The sequence below is a fragment of the Puntigrus tetrazona genome, chromosome 7, assembly GCF_018831695.1.
Source record: "Puntigrus tetrazona isolate hp1 chromosome 7, ASM1883169v1, whole genome shotgun sequence".
NCBI lineage: Eukaryota > Metazoa > Chordata > Actinopteri > Cypriniformes > Cyprinidae > Puntigrus > Puntigrus tetrazona.
The window spans coordinates 6,581,636-6,607,383 of record NC_056705.1 but is presented as its reverse complement, the minus strand read 5'-3'; the positions used below and the strand labels follow the sequence as shown (position 1 = coordinate 6,607,383).

Genomic DNA, 25,748 nt, shown 5'->3' with positions numbered 1-25,748 from the left:
CATTCCTTATTGGTGTTTTATGAAATGAGATTGTTTGTGCAGGTGTTTCTTTGAGCCAATGTTTTGATGCATTATACTGTGAGTAGCACAAAGGATGCTTCATAATTTACACCTAACCTTATAAGAATTTCATGATTAATACACGAAAATCAATACAGCCGACACAGAAATAGTTACAACAGTAAACCAAGATACTTAAAACACAAATACATTTAATAAGCCTTACAACATACACTTCAATTACATTTACTATGACAAAATAATACATGATACCCCTTGACCCCTTAAAAAGAAAAATTATCAGAAATCAAAAAAGTTTATCAAAATGATGTCATGATTCTATAATTAGTACATAAACAAGCACACACATACAAATAGAATGCGAAAGCAAAACATGCATGATTTTAAACTAAATATTCTCAAAAGTTTTGACGCTTTACAAAGTAGTGTTTAAAAACAACAATTACTGCTTTCAGATACATCTTACATGAAGGTCTGTCTATCTTTCAGTCTTAGTATCTGCTGCAGATGAAGTTGAGTTTGGTGTTTTCAGGAAGGCTGATCCAGAGCGGATCTCCTCCAGACTGAACTGCTCCAGATCTCACTGAGACTTCACAGTCCTCTTCTGAAGATCCGTTCCTTGGAGCCCAGTTCTGATAACACACAGTCTCTCCATTCACCCAGAACCAGATCCCAACAATACAGGAGTGACGTAAACCCATCCACACCTCAGCAGTAGACGCCAGTTTAACCACGTTCTTCACAAGACGCTGAATCTCTTCTGAATGAACCGAGACCAGATCCACATGATTCTGTCTGCAGTATCTCAGAGCTTCAGACCACGTCAGATTCTCTCTGATCACAATCAGTTTATCTGGAAACCAAACCAAGCACAAGCAGAAACTAGAGAGAGACTGATCCAAAACAACATGCAGAACAAACACCGTCCTGTCAGACATCTAGAGTCAACTTTAAGAGATCTGGAGGTGTGTGTTTTTGTGAGGATCTACTCACCTTCATGACACACAAAAAGGATATTGTTTGTCACAAGAGTCGTCAATCCATTGTCCCTGAGATTTCTGATCAACAGCTGTACAGTCTTCATGACCTCCACTATTATTAGGTTCACCAGTTCTCCAGTATCTGAATGAGGAGTTACTCTGATCTGACCACTGCCAGGAGTCTCTGAACAGACCGATCCAGATCCGTGATCCAGATAATTTATTATTACTAATGAACTGCTCAATCTGTTGATTCTCGTTCTGGTTCCTCACACTGACCAGATCAATGTGATTCTGTCTGCAGTAACTTTGAGCTTCTGTCCAGTTCATCGTCTGATTGATGAAGACAGGTCCTGTGTTTGCTTTAAGAAAACACATAAAACAGATTCATGAATCAGTTTGTTCATTATTCTTGTGCTGATTCATGGTTTTACAAATGAACAGGAGCAGGCAGAAACCCGCTGAAAGACTAATCATGTGCTGAATGTATCACACTGCTCACAGTGTTTAGTTTATCTGGATCTATCATAACTCCATTTCTAATGTTTTAATTTGTTCAAACATCTATTTAAAACAGGCTAATTTCTGAAAAAGAAATCAGGTGATTATGTCTAAAACTAAATTTCTGAATTTACATTTTTGTAATATAGGTGAAAGCTCATGCCATAAATTTTGTCACTTTGTAGTAAGAAATGAATTAAGTACCGATAAGTACAGTGCAGTTTCTAAAAAAATGAACACTAGAGGCAGTAAAGTTCTAACACCTAGAGAGTTTTGATTAATAATAAAGAGTTTTGCTTAATAATAGTTAAACAGCATAATTAATTGAAGAATATCATATTATAACTTCAAAACAATATTAATATGCTGGGAGATTTGAAAACTGATGCTTTTGAACTTTAGCATCACACATATTTACACGAGGAGCTCTAGTTTAAATCCTGAGTAACTACAGTTTGACAAAACAGTTCAAATCTGCATAAAGGTATGTTGAAATGGCACAGTTGCATCAACAAATGTCTTTTGATATCAGTTTTGCGGGTAGGTTTAGGGTTGGATTTGGTGTAGGCTGTATTTCCAATAAGACGGTGCATTAACTTTTAGCCACAGTCCACGAATATTTGAATTCTTGACCCCAAACCTTTGACTGATCACCTGCTCAGGTGTTTCTCATCAGACAGGTTATTTAAGCTGCTTACCTACCCCCACGTCCTGATATCGCTGAGTCCTATGTGTTCCTGGGTCTACATATTTTGTTGACCCTGGAACAACATTTTAATCCAACAATAAATCTTTTACCATATCTCTACACTTAAACCTTACACACGAGACATGGCTTAAATCAGATTTAATGATAGATGAATGATACTGATGTACACTAATTGTAAACTTAAACTTCACGAAAACTATAAACTGGTTCTTTGAATCTGACTGGTTAACTACAATGTTAATTACAATTGATGGATTCTTTCAGATCCATCAATGTCTCTCTTAATTGTGTAGTCCCACCTGTCTCCAACTGGTTGTTTCCCTTGTGGCAACTTTGTGAGGGTGAAAGGTTTGTTTTCTCAAGAGATTTCATCTCCTGTCCATTGCACTCTTCCATTGCATTGAGGTGGTTGATGTAATGGCTTCTTGATAAGTCCTTGGTGCATCACATACTGCTCTACAACAAACGTCTATGAACGTTTGCAGCTTTTTTCTTAAGTAATGCAACAGTTACTTTCCCTGGTAATTAGTTACTTTAAAATGAGTTAACTCAATTACTATTTGTGAGAAGTAACTAGTAACTAATTAATTTTTTGAAGTAATGTGCCCAAAATTGCTGAAGACAAAACTAAAGACAGAAACAAAACTAAAGACAAACTTCAGCTTCAGTAAAAGCTTGGCAAAACATATTGTACTTTGGTTCGATCCCTTGAATTAAAGCTTAAAGTCTGCACCTCCGTTTCATCTTGATTGTTTAATTTCAGTTCTATTCTGGTGGCTTGCAGACATCAAATTATTAAAACCTGTGTGTGTCCACAAACTATATTACCGTTTTAAATATAACGAAAAAGAAAACCTCACATTTGTTACTAAATCTTGGACACGGTTTTAATAATATTTGACTAAAGGGTGAAGATGTTGATTTCTAGACCAGATACTTTTGGTCCCTGTTATACGTCTGTTTCTCAATTAAATAATTGTTATTATTGAATTAGTCATTCGTTTGTCAAATTGTCATTTCTAAACAAACATTGGTTAGTCGTTATAGAAAACGGCTTGAAGTTGTCTATATTTATGACAAGATTTAAAAGTACAACCAATTACTATTGTGTCAAAATTGGGTACAGCATATGTCGGGTAAAATGTTTGATCCAGCCCTAATAAAAGACCTGAACAATGTTGAACACGCTACTGTAATCTGATTACTTTTGAAAGTAACAGAGTAATTTAATGTGTTATATTTTTCCATATAATGATTATAGTTACAAGCCAAGGTCTCTATATACGTTACAACTGTCGTGTTACATTGCTGACAGATGCAACTACTATAAAATATACAGGTAACAGGTGCAAGCATAGACAGAGTTTCTATTTAGGCTATAACTAAACTGATCACTGAACCCACCCATCTCCACCCCTTGGACCTGGAGGGCCTACTGTGCTCACCAATCCTCTCATTATAACACATGAATTGTAACCATTACGAAAGATCTCGTTATGCGTATATTTATTGTGTTATGATAGAGATTTGTGAGATCGTGATGAACTAAGAAGCAGGTCTACCTGTCACTTAATGAAATAAAAGTCCAGGAAACATAGAGAACTCAGGAAACAAGATATGACATTAAACAGATGGGACTCGTGGAACTAAATGAACCTAAACAAGAGCAAAAAGATCAGAAAGATAAAATTTGGGCCCAGGAAGAAGGAAAACACAAAGACAAAGGAAACAGGTCTCACAGGACCTCCAGCAGGATAAAAATAAAAATAAGAATAAAAATAAAAATAAATATATTTGTGTAAAGATGCACTCACTGTTATCGGATGAACTGCAGATGAAAATCAGTGACTTAATACATTCTTCATCATGCCATTGTCTATTTGTCATCATAGCACATTCTTCATTATAACGATTTGGTTGTCCAGGAGCCCAGTTCAGATAGAGAGCAGGTTCACCTGAAGACCACCTCCATTCATCACGACTCGCCTTCTGAAGACCAATCCAGACGAACTGAACACCTCCATCATTCAGACTCTTCTTCATCTCGTTCATGTCGCTTCATGTCATCAACGGTGGCCAGATCTGTGTATTTCTCTCTGCAGTATCTCTGAGCTTCAGTCCAGTTCTTCTCCTCATTTATAAAGTGATACTGACGCTGAACACATTCAGATACGGAGCAGAGAGCTGCGAAAGAGAGCCTTCGCTTTAATGCTTTTCAGAACATAATCAAACCTGATAAAACTATCAACCATAAATTAAACCACAAACACACTCACCAGAGAGAAGAAGAATGAAATACAGAGTGGGGTCCATTTCTGAAGAAGAACCATTAAAAATGTTGAAATATGAAACAAACATATAAATCAGATAACGTTACCATTTTATAGTCTAATTCTAGTTAAATAATAAACGTGTGTAATCCTTACTCTAGAGGTCATGTGTTTTCTGTCCTCGGTCTGTTGTTTCTGTCTGCAGCTTTAAACAAACTGATTATTATATCTGCTCTCAGTTTACTTCCTTTACTGTATGTTTGTGTATTTCTGTTTCTCATTACACTACTTTCCATACCTGTTTCTAAAATATGAATATGTTTGCATGTAAACACATCCTCATTCATTTGCTTATGTCCACACCACATTCAGGCTGGACTATCTTTACATTTCTGATCTCAAAACGAAGCATCATTAGTGAGGGATATTATTTTCAGTAGAAACCAATGAGGTTGTGATTATTAAAGTTACTTCAGGTGTGTTCAAGAGTGGACTGGGACAGAGATGTATGTGGCATCCTTCTTAGTTAAGAATATGTCCAGCTTCATCCGGTGTCTAGAAGAGGAAACATGGCTTCACAGATGGTCGGTAAGAGCAGTCTGAGTCAGAAAATGTCTCTCGTTCTTTCCTGAAGTCTCTCTGGCTCTCGGGGAGTAAACCCTGCTCTAAACGCAGTGAGACGTTCACAAGGATCCTTGCAAAGATTTTTACTTCTATCCAGATTGCTTGGTGGCTATCATCTCACATCTGTCTGTTTCTTTTGTTTTTGTAAAGGAGCACTTTGGTGGCATCTTGAGAAAGAGTATTGTTTGGAATGGTTAGTCAGCTAATTTTGCAGGCATCATCAGATGCTTTTTAGATCTCTGGTAAAACATGATTATGATCGCAATGTAGACATTCGCATCCATTTATGGCCACACCACGTTTAGACATTCAGGCTGGACTATATTTTCATCTCTGACATGAAACATTAGCATAAACAGATCCATTACAGATATGTTCAAAACTTTTTTTTTGTCTTTTAGCATGGTTTAAATCATATCTATCTGACCGCTATCAGTTTGTAGCATTAAATGAGGAGGTATCATATCAATCACAAGTGAAATATGGAGTTCCTCAAGGCTCAGTGCTAGGACCATTACTTTTCAACCTGTACATGTTACCTCTGGGAGATATTATCAGGAGTCATGGTGTGAGCTTTCACTGCTATGCTGATGATACTCAGCTCTATATTTCAGCGCAGCCTGGTGATACACACCAAATTGAGAATCTAACAGAATGCATAGTCGATATAAAAACTGGATGATGAGTAACTTCTTAATGCTAAATTCTGAAAAACAGAGGTGCTAATAATTGGACCTAAAAACCCACATATATTAATCTAGAACACAGTCTATCACTTGATGGCTGCTCTGTTAATTCTTCATCATCAGTTAGGAACCTAGGTGTGCTGTTTGACTGCAATCTTTCCTTCGAAAATCATGTTTCTGCGTTTTTCCATCTTAAAAATATATCTAAATTACGAGCTATGCTTTCAACCTCTAATGCAGAAATATTAATTCATGCGTTTATGACCTCGAGGTTAGATTATTGTAATGCTTTATTGGGTGGTTGTTCTGCACGCTTAATAAACAAACTTCATCTAGTCCAAAACGCAGCAACCAGAGTCCTTACTAGAACTAGGAAGTATGATCAAATTAGCCCGGTTCTGTCAACACTGCACTGGCTCCCTATCAAACATCGGATAGATTTTAAAATCTTATTAATTACCTATAAAGCCCTGAATGGTTTAGCTCCTCAATACTTGAGCGTGCTCTTATCACATTATAGTCCTGCACGTTAAGCTGCGTTCTCAAAACTCTGGCCATCTGATAATACCTAGAATATCAAAATCAACTGCGGGCAGCAGATCATTTTCCTATCTAGCACCTAAACTCTGGAACAATCTCCTAACTCTGTTCGGGAAGCAGACACACTCTGCCAGTTTAAATCTAGATTAAAGACACATCTTTGTAACCTAGCCTACACATAACACACCAACACACTTTTTATTATTCAAATCCGTTAAAGGATTTTTAGGCTGCATTACTTAGATTCGCTGGAACCGGGAACACTACTCCTAAAATACGATGTACTTGTGACATCGTAAAAAGAATGGCATCTACGCTAATATTAGTCCTGTCTCTTTCTCAATCTGTTTTCACAGTTTGTATCCAGACTAGATGGTGGATCAGCACACAGAGATTATGTTCATCAGAGACCAGAACACCTAGATGCGCCCGTTGACAGATCACCAGATCATGATGCGCACACACATACACACACACACTAAGTAATTTACACTATCTGACACAGTTGCATTTAAAAAGTGCTGGGCGTCCGGTCAGAGGAGAACTGACCCCAACTGAGTCTGGTTTCTCCCAAGGTTTTTTTTCTCCATTCTATATGCATGGGGTTTTGTTTCCTTGCCGCTGTCGCCTCTGGCTTGCTTGGTTGGGGACACTTAACTTCTAGTGATTTAACGTCGAATTGACTACAGAGACCGTCTCTGCATTTAATAAGAAATTGGTCACTCTCGTCATTATACATCCCTGTCATTGTACTCTTCTACATTATACTGTACAGTGCTTTGATGCAACCTGTGTTGTTAAAAGCGCTATATAAATAAAAATGATTGATTGATTGATTGATTGATTGATTTTGGCAGGCGAGCGTATTGGTTATAAGAAGATATAGTTTTATTATATATAGGTTAAATACATTACAAATGAAATACTAATATAAAATAGAAATAAAAACAAATTTGTATAATGTGCGAGCTCGGTCGTTCGGAGGTGTCGTGGCGAGGCTGTCTGGCATCAGAGAAGCGTGTCGCCGAGGTGCAGCTTTATCTTCTGCTCACTTCTAAGTGCAACCCTCCTTTATAGACTACAGGTGCAAGTCAACACTTTTTGGGAAAGTCCCGTACAACTAGAGACCTCCCTTTCAAGAAGCTCATTATAAAAACACAGCCATCTTATCAGTATGCTCTTCTGCTAAGATCTTTCTAAGATGTCCTCCTCTCGCCGGGAACTCAGCACTCAATGGTTGTCATGAATGAGGGTCTGAGGCGTGCGGATCCATATGCAGGCTTTTATTGAACAACGGCATGGTCAAAACAGGCAGGCGTCAAACAGGGCAAACAGGAGTATCGGAGGCAAGGCAATAACAAAATCCAGAAACAGGCGGTGGTCAGGTCAGGCAGCAAACAATCAGAAACTCAGAAGACAGGCAGGGTCAAAACCAAGAGAACTAAGACTAAGGAAACTCAGGAAACAACAATAGAACAGGTGAGTTCATACTAATACATATTTTATCTCTGGCTATACTTTAACTAAATGCTACATATATCATACCTAATGTCTTTTCTCAATAAACTACTTTTACACATGATGCTGTGGTGGTCTTTCTTTCTACTATTCAATAAAGTGAATACAATACTATGTGTACTGTGTATCTTATAAAAACTTATCACATAAAAGAATACAATATTCTGTGTGGTCTCTTCTTGATAAATCAGTAACACATCAGAATGTGTTCACAATACAAGGTATCACTCAAATAAATAAGGAAAACTTACAAAATTGGGAAAACTTCCGTTTTCCTCAACAATACACAAAAAGATAAGGTACAGGTACATCTCAATAAATGAACATGTTGTGGAAAAGCTCATTCATTTTAGTAATTCAACTCAAACTGTGAAACTCTGTATTAAATTAATTCACTGCACACAGACTGAAGTAGTTTTTTTAGTTCCTTTAATTGGGATGATTTCGGACCAAAAGCAAACGGTGATAAGAAAGTCACATGATAAACCAAAGCCCACCGCAAGCAACTTTTAAATAGTGACATATTTAGAAAGTGTTCAGTGTCATTCACACAAACACCATCATGATGAAACTCAGAGAACTGAAATATGCAATAAACATTAATTTAACAACATGAGATGTAACATACAGCCCTAATAAACATACCTGATAAGAAACATAGTGATTTTAAAGATGTTATAATACCACATAAATCAATAACAACAGATGAATAACAGCCAATATAGTATGTAATATCAAAGGTGGAATAAGACAGAATAAATAATGAAGAACAAATTAATAGTAGACTATAAAGTACATTAAATAGTGAAAACTACAGTTTTCCTTTCTGGGCTTTTTACATTATGCAGTTTTTGTGTAAAAATTATTATGTTTATGAGCTAAATCATTGACTCATTGAATGATATCAAGGTTTTTAGATTAGGATTATTTTTCTGAAGCCAAACTCTGTATGGAGCTGGAAAACATTAAAGCCTGACCTAAATACTTCTTCTAATGCAGCTTTTGTGTTTCCTCTGCATTGAAAATATTATTTTTCAGTATTGATTTAATTTGCTTTGGTAACAGCTCAACAAAAGATGATGCACGCTTTTGGCTTCATAAATGTAAAAATGCCTATAACTTACTCTCCATCAGTACTGTGAACTGATTACCACACAGAATATGAATATCAACAACTTTCTTCTGGTCAACATCACGTATATTAAACGTTTTGTTTAAAACAAAAAATACAATAAGTAAGAAAAGTGATGTTTTTTTACACTTGAGCCCCTGTCCCTCAAAATATCTGTGCATGTCCCTAGTTCAAAATATTAATTTACAAAGTGATGAATTAAAATTAATGAAACAAACACACAGCATTGATTATCTCACATAAAGGTCTGTCTATCAGTTTTAGTAATTTAACACAATCCCACGTTACACTCAAAATACTTGCATAAAGTATACAAATCAATTAAAAACAATACTCCCTCACCCTGTATTAATGAACACAGTCTGGATCACACTGAGGTCCAATTCAGAGCTATATCTCCCCTCTGTAATTCTTTTCTTGTTGACCATCAAACTATAAAACATCAAATAGTTTTCCCACTGTATACACAATATACTTTTCATAGCATATTACGAAATAAGCAACTACAACGCTCTGATTAATCAACAAATTTGATATGTAAGATGTGTAGGGCCCCCTTGCTCTCTAGGAGTTTTAGTTTTTAATTTTTAGATTTTAATTCATTTATTTTACTGTGGTCTGCTGTCACCCTTTCTATGTAAAAAAAAATAGGCAAATCATTTAATGCAAATCTCTTAATAAGTGAAAATTAAATTAAACACACCAGCTATTATTGTCTTACATAAAGTTCACTCTTAATAATTTCTGCAGATGAAGTTGAGTTTGGTGTTTTCAGGACGGCTGATCCAGAGCGGATCTCCTCCAGACTGAACTGCTCCAGATCTCACTGAGTCTTTACAGTCCTCTTCTGAAGATCCGTTCCTTGGAGCCCAGTTCTGATAACACACAGTCTCTCCATTCACCCAGAACCAGATCCCAACAATACAGGAGTGACGTAAACCCATCCACACCTCAGCAGTAGACGCCAGTTTAACCACGTTCTTCACACGACGCTGAATCTCTTCTGAATGAACCGAGACCAGATCCACATGATTCTGTCTGCAGTATCTCAGAGCTTCAGACCACGTCAGATTCTCTCTGATCACAATCAGTTTATCTGGAAACCAAACCAAGCACAAGCAGAAACTAGAGAGAGACTGATCCAAAACAACATGCAGAACAAACACCGTCCTGTCAGACATCTAGAGTCAACTTTAAGAGATCTGGAGGTGTGTGTTTTGTGAGGATCTACTCACCTTCATGACACACAAAAGGATATTGTTTGTCACAAGAGTCGTCAATCCATTGTCCCTGAGATTTCTGATCAACAGCTGTACAGTCTTCATGACCTCCAATATTATTAGGTTCACCAGTTCTCCAGTATCTGAATGAGGAGTTACTCTGATCTGACCACTGCCAGGAGTCTCTGAACAGACCGATCAAGATCCATGATCCAGATAAATTATTATTACTAATGAACTTCTTAATCTGTTGAATCTCCTCCTGGTTCCTCACACTGATCAGATCAATGTGATTCTGTCTGCAGTGACTTTGAGCGTCTCTCCAGTTCTTCTCCTGATATATGAGGACAGGTCCTGTGTTCGCTTTAAGAAAAAAACAGAGAAGATTCATGAATCAGTTTGTTCATTATCTTTAACTAGTCCCAGATATTTGGGCAGTAGATTAGTCCTTTAGAGGTTAATACAGTTGATGCTGTATAGTTTTATGTATTAATGAACTAATCAACAAGCAAGAAAATAATGTTTGTGTTGATAAACTGAAGGTTGAAAACATCAAGCTGTATCTCCTCTAATGTCCACTGTAAAGAAATTATTAACATTATGATTATTACCAAATGATTTTTAGGATTTTTAACCACTAGATCCATACAAGTCTCTCTTTCTCTTCAGTCGCAGGTTTTTTTTGTGACAAATTATCCTTAGAAACCAAATCAGCAAAGAAACTAACAAACTTTTTTTCTATAAAATATTGTGTCTGTAAAGAAACTGTAGAAAAAAGTGTGAAAGATACGCCAAGTCTGTTTTATATTCATAATAAAATAAAAAGTAGTCCTTAAGTGTACATCAATAAATAAATGGTTGTTGTGATTCTATATATCTGTACTCACTGTGGTTGCAGATGAAATATTTGGGAGTGCTGCATGGCAAGTCATGAAATTGTCCTTTTAACATCATACCACACTCTGCTCTTTCAGGTTGTCCAGGAGCCCAGTTCAGATAGAGAGCAGGTTCACCTGAAGACCACCTCCATTCATCACGACCCGTCTTCTGCAGACCAATCCAGACGAGCTGAACACCTCCATCATTCAGACTCTTCTTCATCTCGTTCATGTCGTTCATGTCATCAACGGTGGCCAGATCTGTATATTTCTCTCTGCAGTATCTCTGAGCTTCAGTCCAGCTCTTACTCTCATTTATAAAGTGATACTGACGCTGAACACATTCAGATACGGAGCAGAGAGCTGCGAAAGAGAGCCTTCACTTTAATGCTTTTCAGAACATAATCAAACCTGATAAAACTATCAACCATAAATTAAACCACAAACACACTCACCAGAGAGAAGAAGAATGAAATACAGAGTGGGGTCCATTTCTGAGGAAGAACCACATTAAAGCAACAACATTAGTTTATCAATAGTTTTAATTAAAACATAATATTTTAAGAAGCATCCTGCAGGACTCAGGGTTTAAGATTAAAGAATGAACGTTACTTCAGAGGCTGTGTGTTTCCGTCCTGATCCGATGTTTTTGTTTCAAACAATGTGATTATTATATCTGCTCTCGTTCAGCGTCACATCATTTGTTTATTACTCTCTAAACACACGCTTCACAGTAACTTCCTTTCTATTTGTGTTTTCACACTTCTTTCCCTAAATTTGCATAAATTTGTGTCAGTCTCAGTTAATATGAATATGGACCTTCATTAGAAAATTATATGTGTTTAAGGCTCTAGTTAAACAGAAAGACATGTGAGAATAAACTATTTAGTGATTATTGATAGAGTTTGAGATGATTTAAGAACACACTCTCACACACACACTCACACACACACACACATACACTCACACACACATACACTCACACACACTCTCACACACACTCACACACACACACACACACACACACACACACACACACACACACACACACACACACACACACACACACACACACACACTCACACACACACACACACACACACACACACACACACACACACACACACACACACACACACACACACACACACACACACACACACACACACACACACACACACACACACACACACACACACACACACACACACACACACACACACACACTCACAAGATGAAGAGAAAGGTAACTCGCTTTACTTTTCTCTCTTTCAGTCTTTTGAGAAAAAGAGGATATTTCTTCTTATGGGGTTTCTTTTCTTTCATCTATTAAGTATTTCATAAAAATAACCTCATCTTCTGTTCTACTGTTTAAGTATAAACGTGTCTCTCTCTGTCTAAATACTTAAATGAGTTTGACTGGAATATGGAAATGAAAACATTGATTGTTTGCTTGTTTGTTTGTTTTTGGTGAAAGAATCTTTTGTTGTTGTTGTTTCTTTATCGTTCATTTGCTCATATCCTCACCGCATGTGGACCTTCAGGCTGAACTATATTTACAGCTCTGATGTGAAATGAAAGAATAAGTGAGAGATATTGTTCTGATCATATTTCATTACGTATCATTCAACCTCTTCGTTTTACTGCAACAACAAGAAAAGTTGCACTTTAATTGTTCCCCAATGCGTCCTTCAAAGTCCCTGAAGGTTTAAGTGGCCATTGTTAAATGAGACTGTCTGTTGAGTATTTCCTGTTCCTGCACAACACTTGTTGCCTAGCAACTGGTGACAGCTGACATCAGGACACAACAGAGAGATTAGTTCAAGAGATGCAGGTGATTTTATATATATATATATATATAACTCCAGTCACTGAGTCATTGACTATAAGGCAACTTTTCTTGGACTTAAATCCTTTGAGAGTCATTTGGACTAAGACTTATTTGTATGAAACAGTCCTCTGGATTAATGCTAGAAAAAGAAGTGACAAATTCACTGTACACATTTATTAAGAGTAATTCTAGCTAAAGAACGAGCATATATGTTATTCTTACTTTAGAGTTCAATGTTTCTGTCTTCTCTCATTCAGCATCACATCATTTGTTTATTACTGTAAACTTTGCATTGTTTCTTCCTCGTTTTCTTCTTTTCTTCTAATTCTCTGGAAGTGTGTTTATTTGAATGTGGTAGAGACAGAACAGAGTTCTTTAACAAAGTATTTCATTTCCACAGCGGCTTCCCTGGAAACAATTCACCTCAGCATTTGCATTTTAGTTTTTTCCATTGTCTTTTATCTTCAGTACCGACGGTTTCTTCATCTCAAACTAAATATCTTCATAAACTTTGAACATATTCTGCACATGTTTACCTCATTCCCTTTTTTTTTCATTTTACACACTGATCAACATGCATAGGACCCCCATTTCCCTCTTTTTCCACGATGACTGACAGACAAGGGGTCAAACCAAATAAAAAGGCTCTTTTTAATACTTTAATTCTCTCTCACATTTTATTTTCGTCCAGCTCTACATGTCTCATTCATTGTTATATGAGGTTGATTTAAAAGTTTGCACCAATCAACTGTCCTTTATTGTTTAGTGCACAATAAATTTGTGTGTAAGTGACATAACAGTTCCAGAAAGTCATAGTAATCTTAAAATAAACTACAAAATGTTCTTAAAAATGACACTTCATCCTCCCTCTCAGCTCTTCAGACAGAGCTGTAAAGCGCATGCGGCGAGATCAGCGTAAGGTCGTGGCATTGCTCCCAGTTTCTCCCAGCACTTTCCCTGTGGATCGTAACGGTGCACCCACGGTGTATCACGAGCCGAATCAGCCGAAGACCCTCCCAAAACATACAGCTGTCCGTCGAGAGCGGCCGCCCCCGGTGAGAGGTGAGCTCGGGGCAGACCGGGGAAAGACGACCAGGAGTCACGAACGGGATCATACCACTCACACTGCAGCTGGTCTCCAAACCCCGCCACGCTGGCTGTAACCCCCCAGCCACGACCAATCGCTGTCCTGAAACCAGCATCACGTGCCCCGCCCGTCCCGCCCCCGCTGTCATGGGAGATCGGTTCGAGCAGCCGCGCGCCGGGTCGTAGATCCACAGACACGGAGAGCAGCGCAGGCCGGAGTCACAGCCTCCAGACACAAACATCTCTCCGTTCAACACCGCCGCGGCGTGACCACAGACAGCAGCGTCCAGAGGATGACACGACCTGTGAAAGCAGCAGGAGCACAGCACACCACAGTTACTTAAAAGATTGAAAGTTACAAAACGGGTGTCTAGAAGCTGTCCTTCAAACTTCTCAGTGGAGTCAAATTGGTGTCAGAGTACATATATCTGGGTATTATTATTGACACCAACATATGTTATGTAAGAAATTCTAGGCTCTTACTTAAAAAAGTCGTTTTTCAATTAGTATGTGCATTGCATTCACGATTAAGCAGATGTAGTTTGTCATCAAGGAGCTCTGAGATTAATTAATTAATTATATGTTGGGTCATTTGCCTTTTTATCTCTGTTGACTCATACAAAGAACTTCAGAACTTATGAAAACTTCAGACTGGAATTTTCTCCAAAAGGAAATACAGTTACAAAACTTGGTTAACTTCGTTATGAGAGCATCCTAGTGGTGTGTGTTATATGTTGGTTTTGCAATGCATGATGTAGTCATTGGTCAGATACTCCTGGAAACGAGATTTCAGTCTTTTCCAGGATTAATAAAGGTTATTTTAGGTGAGTGTTACTCACTTGTCAGAATGAGACAGAAAAATCAAAGAAAGCACTTCTTTAAAGGGGTCATTTCCAGCGCCACACTCTTAACAGTAAAAGAGGTAAATTACCCATGATTCATCGCTGATTCACCCATTTTACCTGATGTTCATTCGCCATTAAATCAATGTTAACAAGCCAGCAGGGTATATTTAATGTCAAATTGCTGTGGAATTATACGATTTTGAATGAAAAAATTAAATCTAATTAAATCTATTTCCTTTAAATAAAAATTCCATCTCGGTCAAAAATTGTTTTAGTCCCCTCAAGTTCAAGCACGTTTGTGGCTTTGTGATTCTCTACACTGCGGTTCGTCTGCTAGGAAGCCAGCGTGAACTTGAGGAGAAGCGACGTCACAAACGGGCTGGAAGTTACCAAAACATTAGCTGATCTAAACACGCTGAGACTTTAAACATGATGACGAATCGTGAGGTCATTCAAAAGAAAATATCCTGCAGTAACATGCGGATACTGAAGTGCATTTATACTTTGTTGCTCGTAGCGGGGGTTTTCAACCCTGTTCCTGGAGCCCACACCAACACGTCTCCTTAACACACCTGATTCAGGTAGAGACTCCAAGACCCGAAAACAGGTGAGGAAGACGAGGGAAACACCCAAAACATGCAGTGTTTGGGGACATGGTTGAAAAGCACCAATTTATTTGAGGAAATCCATGCATCTGTAAGTAGCATCATGGAAAGCATCGGTCTATTCAAGGAAACGCAGGTTATTTTATCTGTAATGGTACGCTCTGCGCTCACAATTACAGACTCTGTAGTGAACCGTAATAGACGGGCTTGACCTCCAGGTGTTGTCCTCGGGTGCGTAACACTCCACTGAGTCCAGATAGTTCACGTCATCACAGTTCCCGCCCAAAACAAACACCTGCCCTCTGTGACACACACAGCGCGAAGTAATCCCTGGGTCTGGACATGTCAGGAAGACGTTCCCATCTGCCCTGAGCTGGATCGAATCTGCACAAGAACACACAGGACTATGATTCGTGCTTCTCTCGATTAAGAAATCTTTTCCAGCAGGACATTTATAAAGAAAACGTTTGATTCATGCTCTATCTTGCCTCAAGCTTTGGTGCTTATCAGTTATCGGATGTCAAGAGTTTAAATGCCCCAAACAAAGCTTTTTTTCGTACATGGATACATTTTCTGTCTAGTTTTTATTCAGTATCCCCAATCTGGCAACCACACACTCCACACACTGGATTCACTTTTTTAAAGTTCTTGTACCAGTTTTCATAGTTTCACAATTACGTACATCAGCTAGATGAGGTTAAAAAAAAACATGCAAGTTCACGTTTTCTGCATTTGTGCTTATCTAATTGTTTATATTAAGAATATTATAATATTTGAACAAAATAACCACAGACTGACTTTAGCGCACTCTTCAGGATGTCCAGGGCACCGTAGTATTTCCTGCCCCCGAGGATGTAGAGTGTGTTGTTGAGGACACACACACAGTGGCGGAAGCGCGGCGGCTCAGGGAGCTGCGCTAAAGGGCTCCACTCAATTTTTCGGATGAGTCCCTCTCCGCGAACGAAGCGCCGGGCAAACCACAGGCACAGGTTGGGCTCTCGACGCTCAAAATCCTCATTCACACAATCTCCTCCAACAAGCACCAAAACCTCACGAGAATTCGAGAGAAAACAATGATAAACGGAAATACAGAGCAAATCAGTTTTAGTCGTATGCCATAAAAATATTCATTTAAACCTGATGCGTACTGAAATAACAAAAAAATGAACTATGCATTTAAAACCCTCCCACCCCGATCTGAACCAGAGCGGTGTTCTGTTGTTGGACTTCTTTGCTAGTCACGGTCTATCCATAACGAACACCATGTTCAAGCATAAGGGTGTCCACCAGTATACATGGTACCAGAACACCTTAGGGCGGAGGTCGATGATTGACTTTGTGGTTGTGTCATCTGATCTCCAGCCACATGTCTTGGACACTCAGGTAAAGAGAGGGGCGGAGCTGTTAACTGATCAACACCTGATGGTGGAGTTGGAAGCCGGACAGACTTGGCAGGCCCAAGCGTACCGTGAGGCATTGTTGGGAATGTTTGGCATAGACCCCTGTCAGGAAGATCAGGGGGCGTTGGGTGGGGGACTCAATCTTCACCATGGCTGAGATCACCGAGGTTGTTAAGAAGCTCCTTGGTGGCAAAGCACCTGGGGTGGACAAGATACACCCTGAGTACCTCAGGTCACTGGATGTTGTGGGCCTGTCTTGGCTGACAAGCCTCTGCACCATTGTGTGGAGGCAGGGGACAGTATCTCTGGACTGGCCGACCGGGGTGGTTCCTCTTTTTAAGAAGGGGGACTGGAGGGTGTGCTGCAGCTATAGGGGGATCACACTTCTCAGCCTCCTCAGAAAAGTCTATGCCAGGGTACTGGAGAGGAGAATTCGTCCAATAGTCGAACCTCGGCTTCAGGAGGAACAATGTGGCTTTCGTCCTGGACGTGGAACACTGGACCAGCTCTATACCCTCTTCAGGGTACTGGAGGGCTCCTGTGAGTGCTTTGTGGATTTGGAGAAGGCATTCGACCGGGTTCCTCACTGTGTCCTGTGGGGGGGTGCTCTGGGAATACGGGGTAAAGGGCCCATTGCTAACGGCTGTCTGGTCACTGTAAGATCAAAGCAGGAGCTTGGTTCGCATTGCCGGCAGTAAGTCAGGGCTGCCCTTTATTACCGGTCCTGTTCATTACTTTTATGGACAGGATTTCTAGGTGCAGCCGGGGACTGGAGGGGGTCTGGTTTGGTAGTATTGTCAAGATATCTCTGTTTTTGACAGGAAGTCTCTGCTTTTTGCGGATGATGTTGTCCTGTTGGTTGCATCTGGCCAGGACCTACAGCATGTACTGGGGCGGTCTGCAGCCAAGTGTGAAGCGGCTGGGATGAGAATCAGCACCTCCAAGTCTGAGGCCATGGTTCTCAGTCGGACAAGGGTGGCTTGCCCGCTTCAGGTTGGTGGGGAGTTCCTACCTCAGGTGGAGGAGTTTCAGTATCTTGGAGTCTTGTTCACGAGTGAGGGAAGGATGGAATGAGAGATTGACAGACAGATCGGTGCAGCCTCTGCATTAATGCGGTCGATGTACCGGTCTGTCATAGTAAAGAAGGAGCTGAGCTGCAAGGCGAAGCTCTCTATTTACCGGTCGGTCTTGATCCTACTCTCACCTATGGCCATGAGCTTTGGGTCACGACCGAAAGGATGAGTTACCGGATACAAGCGGCCAAAATGAGTTTCCTCTGTAGGGTGGCTGGGCGCTCCCTTAGAGATAGGGTGAGGAGCTCAGTCACTCGGGAGGAGCTTGGAGTAGATCCGCTGTTCCTTCACATCGAGAGAGGACAGCTGAGGTGGCTCGGGCATCTGTTCCGGATGCCTCCCGGACACCTCCCAATAGAGGTGTACCAGGCATGTCCCACCGGGATGAGGCCCCGTGGAAGACCTAGGACATGCTGGAGAGACTATGTCTCTCTGTGTTCCCCCGGAAGAGCTGGAGGAAGTGTCTGGGGAGAGGGAAGTATGGGTGTCCATGCTTAGACTGTTGCCCCTGCGACCCGGCCCCGGATAAGTGGTAGAAAATGGATGGATTATTAAATGAAAATTAAGGAAAATAAGGATTTTATATGTGGAACAGAATATAGAAATGAGAGGGAATGACTGGATTAGCCTTTTTATTGATTCTGCTGTGTTTATTAATGTGACAGCAGTTGTATATCATGTACCTGGTTCGGTGTTCGAGGCTTACAGTCTGTTGTTCTCAGATCATCATGCAGGAGATTGTTTAGAGTTTCCAGCGCTGAACTCTTGAGCAGCAGCTTACAGTCCTGCACCTGTTAGAAGAGATTCGGTGCATGTTATGGGGCGTTAAAGAAATCAGTGAGTGACTGTCTGTGCAGAAGTGCTGTAGCACACCTCCTGCAGCTCCTCCGGTCTCATGAGAGAGAACCGAACGCTCTGCATCAGTCCTGAGAGATGAGACAGTCTCCGCTCTTCATCATCCTCCACCCAGTTCACCACAGCTCTGAACACGGCCAGCTGAGAGAGAGAGGGAGAGAGAGAGAGAGAGGAGAGGGAGAGAGAGAGAGAGAGACAGAGAGAGAGAGAGAGAGAGAGAGAGAGAGAGACAGAGAGAGACAGAAAGAGAGAGAGAGACAGAGAGAAAGAGAGAGAGAGAGAGAGAGATGTTTATATTTCTGAGCAGTAGTTTATTTTCCCACATTTATTTTTTAAATCCCCCTTTTTGGCTTGAACCTGTTTGAGCAATATTAATTCATATAACATTGTTTGTTTTTGCTTATAATAAAAAAATTGGCTTGGTTTTTGCATTTCTTGAACTTCTATAAGCATAATTTCTTCTGGCAAATATTATAATTTTTAGTTTTACCTAACCTTGTACGTTCCTAAACAATATTAACTGCAACTGCTTGTTTTGGATTTTATTTAATTTGTCGAATTTATTTAAAATTAAGTTTTATATTGTATTTTATTGTATTTGCATTTTATTTCTTGCATAAATTCCCACAAATAATACATCTTGAATTGGTTTTATTTATTTTCAGCTTTATTTAAAGTTGATTTTTGTATTGAGTCCCTGAATAGTTTTTATTCATTAGTTCATCAAAACAAACAAATAAGAATTATTTTCATTTTACATTTATTCAGTTAAAAATTTTTAGGGGTTGCTCGGAGGTCACCTCACTGTCTGCGTTGAGCGCATCTCTCTCCAGCAGACGCTGCAGCTGGACGCAGGGCAGATCCTTGAACTTCTCCCCGTCGGCGACCCTCTGAAAGTGGGCTAAAAAATACTCCTCGGCCCGCCCGCCCAGATCCTCCAGGCAGTAAGCTTCAGCCAAGGCCAGAACATCCAGGCAAGAGGTTTCATCCATGGTGTCCTGCAGAAAGTTTAAGCACAGCGCCAGCGCCCCCTGCAGCTGGAAGAGCGAAGCGGCTTCCGTCAGCTCCCACACGGACCCGCGGCTCAGCTGCAGACGCCCGGAGTAAACGAAGCCCAGCAGCTCGCGCAGCGCCCGTGACGTCACGCCGCGCAGCCGCACCACGCCCTCGCGGGACTCCCGTAACCCTCCGCAGAGCATGGCGCGAAAGTAGTCCGCGCCTGCTGCTAAATATGACGCGATGGGCTGGAAGAGACCGTGAGTTTTAGAAGTATGCCTTGTATTCTCACGAAAAGGACAGGCATGGATTGAAGAAAGCAGAGGAATGGTAAGTTGTTGCGACTAACTCTGGTTAGTCATTCAGAGCATTGATATCTTCATTTTATTCAGCTCGGCTTTACCTATATATTACTTTTGAGAGGCTTTTTGCGCGAGGACGCCCTCTGGCTGAGTATGAATGGAAAAACACACTTTGCGTGAAGATGAACAAATTGTTAAACACGTTTTATGCAAATGTATGATATTACATATGCTGTTCTCAAGTGTGTGTATATATATATATATATATATATATATATATATATATATATATATATATATATACACAGACATTTCTGTTATATATACACACATAATTCCTGTTACACTTGAATGTTTATAGTATATATTTTAATTTTTCTATATTTTTTATATTTGCTGTGTTGCACATTTTATTTAATTTTTTTGTATGTTGTACATAATTCTCTTTATATCTTTATATCTGTCTTGTCTTGTTATTGTGTTGCACTGTAGAGTTTTTGTCACTAAAACAAATTCCTTGTATGTGCAAACATACCTGGCAATAAAGTGATCTGATTCTGATTCTGATTCTGACATACATATACATATACAGGTATATATATATATATATATATATATATATATATATATATATATATATATATGTGTGTGTGTGTGTGTGTGTGTGTGTGTGTGTGTGTGTGTGTGTGTGTATTCTAATTTTAGCTTTTGCACAATATTTGAATATTGTGTGAAATCAAACAATAGCCTTTGACATACTTAATAAATTACAGACCAATCTCTAATCTCCTTTTCTGTCAAAGATACTAGAAAGGTAGTATCCTCACAACTGTATTCCTTTTTAGAAAAAAATGGTGTCTGTGAGGATTTCCAATCAGGTTTTAGACCGTACCATAGTACTGAGACTGCTCTCATTAGAGTTACTAATGACCTGCTTTTATCATCTGATCGTGGTTTTATCTCGTTATTAGTGCTATTAGATCTTAGGGCAGCATTCGATACAATCGATCACAACATTCTCTTGGATAGACTAGAAAACTATGTTGGCATTAGAGGAAGCGCCTTAGCATGGTTTAAATCATATCTATCTGACCGCTATCAGTTTGTGGCATTAAATGAGGAGGTATCATATCAATCACAAGTGAAATATGGAGTTCCTCAAGGCTCAGTGCTAGGACCGTTACTTTTCAACCTTTACATGTTACCTCTGGGAGATATTATCAGGAGTCATGGTGTTAGCTTTCACTGCTATGCTGATGATACTCAGCTCTATATTTCAGCGCAGCCTGGTGATACACACCAAATTGAGAATCTAACAGAATGCATAGTCGATATAAAAAGCTGGATGATGAGTAACTTCTTAATGCTAAATTCTGAAAAAACAGAGGTGCTAATAATTGGACCTAAAAACCACACATATAATAATCTAGAACACAGCCTATCACTTGATGGCTGCTCTGTTAATTCTTCATCATCAGTTAGGAACCTAGGTGTGCTGTTTGACCGCAATCTTTCCTTTGAAAATCATGTTTCTAGCATCTGTAAAACTGCGTTTTTCCATCTTAAAAATATATCTAAATTACGACCTATGCTTTCAACCTCTAATGCAGAAATATTAATTCATGCGTTTATGACCTCGAGGTTAGATTATTGTAATGCTTTATTGGGTGGTTGTTCTGCACGCTTAATAAACAAACTTCAGCTAGTCCAAAACACAGCAGCCAGAGTCCTTACTAGAACTAGGAAGTATGATCACATTAGCCCGGTTCTGTCAACACTGCACTGGCTCCCTATCAAACATCGGATAGATTTTAAAATCTTATTAATTACCTATAAAGCCCTGAATGGTTTAGCTCCTCAATACTTGAGCGAGCTCTTATCACATTATAGTCCTGCACGTCCGCTGCGTTCTCAAAACTCTGGCCATTTGATAATACCTAGAATATCAAAATCAACTGCGAGCGGCAGATCTTTTCCTATCTAGCACCTAAACTCTGGAACAATCTCCCTAACTCTGTTCGGGAAGCAGACACACTCTGCCAGTTTAAATCTAGATTAAAGACACATCTTTTTAACTTAGCCTACACATAACACACCAACACACCTTTTATTATTCAAATCCGTTAAAGGATTTTTAGGCTGCATTACTTAGATTTGCTGGAACCGGGAACACTACTCCTACAATACGATGTACTTGTGACATCGTAAAAAGAATGGCATCTACGCTAATATTAGTCCTGTTTCTTTCTCAATCTGTTTTCACAGTTTGTATCCAGACTAGATGGTGGATCAGCACCCAGAGATTATGTTCATCAGAGACCAGAACACCTAGATGCGCCCGTCGACAGATCACCAGATCCTGATGCACACACACACACACACACACACACACTAAGTCATTTACACTATCTGACACAGCTGCGTTTAAAATTGAACTGGAAGTTAAGGGCTGGTCGTCCGGTCAGAGGAGAACTGACCCCAACTGAGTCTGGTTTCTCCCAAGGTTTTTTTTTTCATTATACATCCCTGTCATTATACTGTACAATGCTTTGATGCAACCTGTGTTGTTAAAAGCGCTATATAAATAAAAATGATTGATTGATTGATTGACATCACATTTGTACTGCATTGTCATTTTAAAAAATTACTACAATAAAGCTTTAATGCTTTAATTTGTATTCATATTTATTTTTGATAGCGCATCCGGCCTCAGGGCTAAATTTAATATTTAATTTAGTTGATCACCTATCCGTTTTGAATCGCTGTCCCTTTAATTATCTTATTTCTCTTTAGTTTTCATCTCACGGTTACCCGGGAAACGGTCTCCCGCGTCTGTCTGCAGGATGACGTCACAGCCGGCGTTCCTCTCCCACAGAGTCCGGATGTGCCTCAGGCTTCTCTCCCTCTCTTCGCTCCCGCTGACCGCAGCGCCTTCCACGCACAGTCTCTCGAGTCTTTCCGCCTCTAAACACCCGCAGGCCCCCAGTATCTCGTTCGTCCCTTCTCCTCCGGTCACTTCTCCGCTGTAGCCGAAGTCCAGTACAGCCTTCAGTCCTGCAGGGGTCACCCGTCCTCCGTCCAGCTCCACTTGCTTAAGCCCCGCCTCCCCGGATACCAGCCACGCCTCCGCCGCGTGACTGACAGCAGCGAGCACCAGTCGGTGAGCCGTGTGGGACTTTCCCAGGAGTTTTAAAGCGCAGTCCAGCAGGAGTCCCTCCTCCTTGAGTCCTCGCAGTGAGGAGAAGAGAGCGTCACAGTGTGCGGGAAACACGAAGGGGCGGGGCTCCGGCTCAGAGAGCTGCTCTGTGGGAGGAGCTCTTTTGGAAGTGGGCGGGGAATTGCGTGATGTGGGAGGAGTTGACTTTTTTTCATTTCTTTTTAGACTTGAGGATGATATGTGGCTTGCGGCTTCCTTTTCTCTTCTTTTCACAGAAGAAGACCGGAAGTGAACGGAGCTACCTCCCTCATTCTCTATTTTCCCTCTGGTTTTGTGCTGAGACATTGGAAACCTAATAAAAGTGTGAAAACGTTCAGTTAACGAACTCTCTGTTGCACCAGATCACCAATTTTTTTTTCTCTAAAATCTTGCTTTACGAGAAATAATAATAAAATAATAATAATATTTAAATTTGTATATATATATATATATATATATATATATATATATATATATATATATATATATATATTTGTATGGATAATAAGGATGCATTTATTTAATCAGAACAAAAAATATATATTATTAAAAAAAATATTGTTTTCTACTTGAATATACTTTTTTTTTTTTTAAATCATTACTAATTTTTCCACATCATTACTATGCGTAATATATTTTGGAGATCTGTGATGCTTTTTCAGTATTCATTATTGATAAATAAAAATAATTATGCCTTCCAAAGGTCGGAGTCAATAATGTCTTCGAAAGAAATTACTATTTGTACACAGCAATTGATAAAAAGTAGACTTATATTTCTATTTCAAGTAAATACCGTTCTTTTTAAACTTTTTATTAATCAAAGAATCGAGGAAATATTGGAAATTTCCATAGAAATATTAGCAGGGCAGCGAGTTTCAACGCTGATAATGAATCAACATATTATAATTATTTCTGGACAGTCGTGGGACACAGAAATAGAGCTGCGTCACAGAAATAAATTCTATATGAAAGCATATTAAAAATAGGAGACCGGTAATCGCAATGATATTTCACAATATAACAGTAGCGCTCCAGTTTCTAAGCGACACGCTTTATCTCTCACGGAGTTAATGAGCAACTTCTTTTGGCAGTAATGTAAAAAAAATAATAAAAATATTCATTGGCATTGTTCTTTATCACGGTCATTATATCAGAGGTGACCCGCTGGAGCACAGCATGTTGACTCTGACTCTGGAGTATGAATAATGACTCCTTCGTTAGAGTTTAACCCGTTACTTTTATCGTTAATACCAGACTCGGAGCTTCGCGCGCTTACCGTAAAACAGCGGCGGCCCGCGGACGCCTTCACTCTCCAGAGGGAAAAATACTGCTTTAAGTCTGTTTTTTTTTGTTGTCCGAGGCACAGTCCCGTTAGAGGGCCGTCTGTGGGTTTTATTTGTGGAGAGATGTGTTTGTTACTGACGCTATTAATAGATTTTGGCTGCGCGCGCGCACACGGGCGATGCGCGTGACCCGAAATAAAGAAAAGAATATAAGATAACATAATCTCATGAAAAAAAACAGGTCTTAAATCTTAAAGTAAGCAGGAAAAAAATATATAATAGCTATGTATTTGATGGTGTATATTTTAGTCTCACGCCTCTTTTGTTTAATTTAATTATTATTTGACTCACTTACTATTCTTTTTGAACATTTATAATGTGTAAATGTGTTTTTATAATATATAGAATTATTTATAAATCGTAACGTGAATATCCTATCTTCATTTTATAGGCCAGTGTGGTCGACGCGTGTGTTTAAGATTTATTTTTAATATCTGTAATCAAAAATGTATTGCGTTTTATTGAAAATGTAGCTCACTGACTCGAATCGTTCATATGTTTAATCAGTAAGATGTTTGTACAGAATCAGGCGAATAGCACGTCCTTCCATAATCTAATAATAATAATAATAATAATAATAATAATAATAATAATAATAATAATAAACGTGTCAACAGTTTTGCTCTTGAATGAAAGCACACGAATATCCAGGTATTGATAAAATGTTCTTACTAAAGCTTTTTTTATATGATGAGATAAGACGAAGTTCTCAAGAAATCTGTTCCACAAAACATAAAGCCTGGATCATATGTTGATATCATATGCTCTTCTTTCCAGGAAGGACCAGAACCTCCTTCAGGAGTCTGTTAAGAGCATCTATACCCCGCAGATTGTTCAAGACAAGGCTTCAATGCAAACCCGTTAAACGTGTCCCGCGCGAGATCCACACGTGAACTTAAGACCCCGAGGCCATAAAGCCTAGAGCGTTTGTAAAAGGAGTTTCTCCAAAAGATCATAAAACGCACTACTTAGCTGCGCGTTTGTCTTTGTGTTTGCTGCAAGACCCCGTCGATTCAACCGAAGCCAAACTCTTTAATCTCCTTAATATGTTGACTGTATCGTAAACTTTTAATCGTGTCGTAAAAGTCATTTTTTAGCTCTTTATATCACCTTTTCATCCACTGTGGCATTCTTTGC

At 39.4% G+C, this 25,748-nt stretch overlaps 2 protein-coding genes and 1 pseudogene across 2 annotated transcripts; all 3 read right to left on the bottom strand.

The window, feature by feature from the left end:
- Nucleotides 1–317: 317 nt before the first annotated feature.
- On the bottom strand, nucleotides 318–4,524 carry LOC122349010 (annotated as a pseudogene).
- Nucleotides 4,525–9,094: 4,570 nt separating this feature from the next.
- LOC122349015 (C-type mannose receptor 2-like) lies at nucleotides 9,095–11,798 on the bottom strand. The gene is made up of 5 exons (XM_043244936.1): nucleotides 11,692–11,798; nucleotides 11,535–11,573; nucleotides 11,089–11,442; nucleotides 10,217–10,564; nucleotides 9,095–10,077 (listed from the first exon to the last, which is right to left on the bottom strand). The coding sequence occupies exons 2-5, from the start codon at nucleotides 11,569–11,571 to the stop codon at nucleotides 9,716–9,718; spliced, it is 1,101 nt and encodes a 366-aa protein (XP_043100871.1). The 5' UTR covers nucleotides 11,572–11,573; nucleotides 11,692–11,798; the 3' UTR covers nucleotides 9,095–9,715.
- Nucleotides 11,799–13,560: 1,762 nt separating this feature from the next.
- Nucleotides 13,561–24,677, bottom strand: LOC122348977 (kelch-like protein 33). Its single transcript, XM_043244897.1, is given in 11 exon segments — nucleotides 13,561–14,058; nucleotides 14,061–14,299; nucleotides 15,659–15,762; nucleotides 15,764–15,830; nucleotides 16,245–16,495; nucleotides 18,603–18,710; nucleotides 18,793–18,915; nucleotides 19,575–20,003; nucleotides 20,005–20,018; nucleotides 22,884–23,581; nucleotides 24,545–24,677. Coding segments are annotated over 10 exon segments (2,304 nt in total). The 5' UTR covers nucleotides 23,575–23,581; nucleotides 24,545–24,677; the 3' UTR covers nucleotides 13,561–13,780.
- Between the last annotated feature and the right edge of the window lie 1,071 nt (nucleotides 24,678–25,748).

Bases quoted from the DNA above. Each gene is read 5' to 3' on its own strand.
- LOC122349015 (XM_043244936.1), bottom strand. From the start codon at position 11,571: ATGGACCCCACTCTGTATTTCATTCTTCTTCTCTCTG. The intron at 10,565-11,088 runs GTGAGTACAGAT...TTTTTCTTAAAG, and splicing joins ATATTTCATCTGCAACCACA to CGAACACAGGACCTGTCCTC. The intron at 10,078-10,216 runs GTGAGTAGATCC...TTTGGTTTCCAG, and splicing joins TCCTTTTGTGTGTCATGAAG to ATAAACTGATTGTGATCAGA.